This window comes from Sander vitreus, chromosome 6, assembly GCF_031162955.1.
Source record: "Sander vitreus isolate 19-12246 chromosome 6, sanVit1, whole genome shotgun sequence".
Taxonomy (NCBI): Eukaryota; Metazoa; Chordata; class Actinopteri; order Perciformes; family Percidae; genus Sander; species Sander vitreus.
This window is the reverse complement of record NC_135860.1, coordinates 25,933,681-25,936,180: the sequence shown is the minus strand read 5'-3', so window position 1 is coordinate 25,936,180 and position 2,500 is coordinate 25,933,681. Positions and strand designations below refer to the sequence as shown.

At 45.6% G+C, this 2,500-nt stretch overlaps 1 protein-coding gene across 2 annotated transcripts in view; it reads left to right on the top strand.

Annotated features, from left to right (window-relative positions):
- The window catches only part of ascc3 (activating signal cointegrator 1 complex subunit 3), a 187,191-nt gene that overhangs the window by 28,889 nt on the left and 155,802 nt on the right, over positions 1–2,500 (top strand). For both annotated transcript variants that reach the window (XR_013502163.1, XM_078253587.1), the window contains exon 5: positions 747–864. Coding sequence is in view for 1 of the 2 variants with exons in the window: in XM_078253587.1 (XP_078109713.1) it covers positions 747–864 (118 nt within the window). In the remaining variant the exon portion in view is untranslated. The remainder of the gene's footprint in view (positions 1–746; positions 865–2,500) is intronic.

Here is a 2,500-nt window from a genome sequence, read left to right as displayed (position 1 = left end):
CCAACCCTCTCCACTCTTCCCACCCACTCCTGACATACAGTACACCCAACTCTAATAAAACACATTCAGTGGGACCAATAGAAGTTTAGAACAGATATATGAGACCACCGAGGGAAAGATAACCCCAACAAAGACGATGGCTGACCTGACATCAAAGTGCGTCTGTTGTTTTAGTTCCCTGCTGTGCTGACTGTTGCCTTCCCGTGAGAGGACAGACTGAAAGAGCAAGCCATTACTCCATCCTGAAAACCAACCCTGAAAGGACAGGGGGAAAAAAAAATACTGCATTGTTTTACAGTTTGAAATTACATACACTAGGCCTTTAGGTCTACTATTTTCCAATTAGAGAGCACAAACTTGATCATCACTTCCGTCACACAACGATATTGATGATTGTCTGCACAGTGCCTGTCTCCGCTAAGGTTACATTGTGTACTGCTATGCACAGGATTTCTTGTTGTTGTTGTTGTTGTTGTTTTTCTGTCACTTGCTAAGTGCCAGGTGGCTATGTTTGGGAGGCCAAGCGGCAGAGCATATTCTGTACCAGGCGGATGGTAATTACCAGGTGCACAGTCTTGGCAGTAGAAGCGTTTTTGAGAAAGTATTGGTGCCATAGGATGTTTATACATGTTTGGATGTGTGTATGCACACGCTGGTATGTTTGCTGCTACTGTAGATGACTGCATTTTTGTTTGGTGGCTACTGATTTTCACCCCCCTCCCCCCCTCCTTCCACTCTCCCTCCAGCTGTTCGAGCTGCTGGGCCCAGAGGGGCTGGAGATGATCTCCACCCTCCTCCAGCGAAGGGCGGCCATCGTTGACTGCCTCCTCACCATCCCACCTGACAGGACTGGCTACCCACCAGGTGAGACAGCCCCATGGCATCCAGGTCATCTCCATGGTAACACAAACTCCACTTGTGTTGACTATTTGAAATAGTCATGAATACCACATATTCATTTATGTAGATGGGAGAAAAGAGATTCATTTGAACTGTTCAGACTCACTGACTGAAGGTCTTTTGAATGTTATTTACAAATGTCTCTTTTTGTATTGTCAAACAGAATCCAAAAATAATTTGTACATGTTCTAGGCCACAAAAATGAGCATGTCCAGGCCTAACTGCTATTGGGCAGGTTGTTTCAGCTCATATTACACCAAATGTATTGCTCTCCGAAGCAAGATGATGACAGAGAGGTGCCAGTAACAGAGTGCGTGCAGTGCGTTTGACAGCTCTGGGCAAAGTTATGCTGGAAACAACTTATCCGTCATATAATATTCACTACATCATTATTTATTTGACAAACGTGTTACCGTCGCCTATTCGTTGCATTAACTCTTTATCGGCAAAATAAAACGACAACCCTCAAGCGAATGTGGAACCTTTTTAGTGGTATTGTGAGATTTTGACGCTTCCGTCCAGCTTTTCTAAGTAGATGACTGGCATAAACATGCTTGGGATGGAAACAGTGGATCCTTTCTCTGGACAAAGAAGTCTCCCTGCGGTGGGGAAGCAGAGGGATTGAGTGGCCCACTGCGGCCTGCTGGCTAGTTAGCTAGCTTGCTAATTCCACCCAACATGCCTTCATGTTACAATGGTTACAGAAAATGAGCCATACAAAGTTGTCACTCATCTGGCAATAGCAATGTGCTTTATACAATGTGACAAGAGTGTGTGGATGAATCATTCATTGTCTAGTGCAAACTAGTGCAGTGCCCGTTGAGGCCTGTTTGGAACGGGCGATTGCTTGGCCTGTGGTATTGCTGCTTGTAGAATTCTTCCGGTTCAACTCTGAGATTTTCTCGCATTGCACAGCACTGTGAAGGAATAATCTCCGAGATTACATTATGTTCTGCCAGCTCACAGCAACTTAATACAATAGCAGGAAAAGAGTCCCCCCGCTGTTCTGCATGTGGCGTCTGCGTGTGATGTGCAGGTTACCTTCCTCCCCAAACACGGACACACACATACAGATACGTCTCGCTGCCACTTGTCTGTAGCTGGCTGTGGCTTTGCATGTGTGGGATTCTGAAACATCCTTAAATTCGGGAATTGTCGTTTGTGCATGTGGGTCTGAGGTGTATGTCACATTTTAGCTGCCAAAGCTCTGCTGCTCTCTGGTCGTCAGGGTGAGAGGGGTAGTGGCCAGCGGCTAGAGCGGCAAAAGCCAGTGTGTGCTTCTTTTACCTATATATTTAACGATATCTTTTGCATTTCTAATCTAAACTTGGCACTGCACTTACTCGTGCCCGTAGCAAGACACCTGTCAAGTTTGAAATCCATCGGACTAACGGTTCGAGAGATATGCGCATAACACACAGACAGACAGTCAGACAGACGTACCTGTAATTTATAGATAGATGTAGAATCTGTCTCTATTTCAGATCGACAACGGTCAGTTTAAAAGATTTTCGTCAGCTTTTGAGAAGCGCCGAGCCAGCCGCTCCTCATTTGCATAAAGTTGGCTGGATTCAACTTTATGCAAATGAGGAGCGGGCGA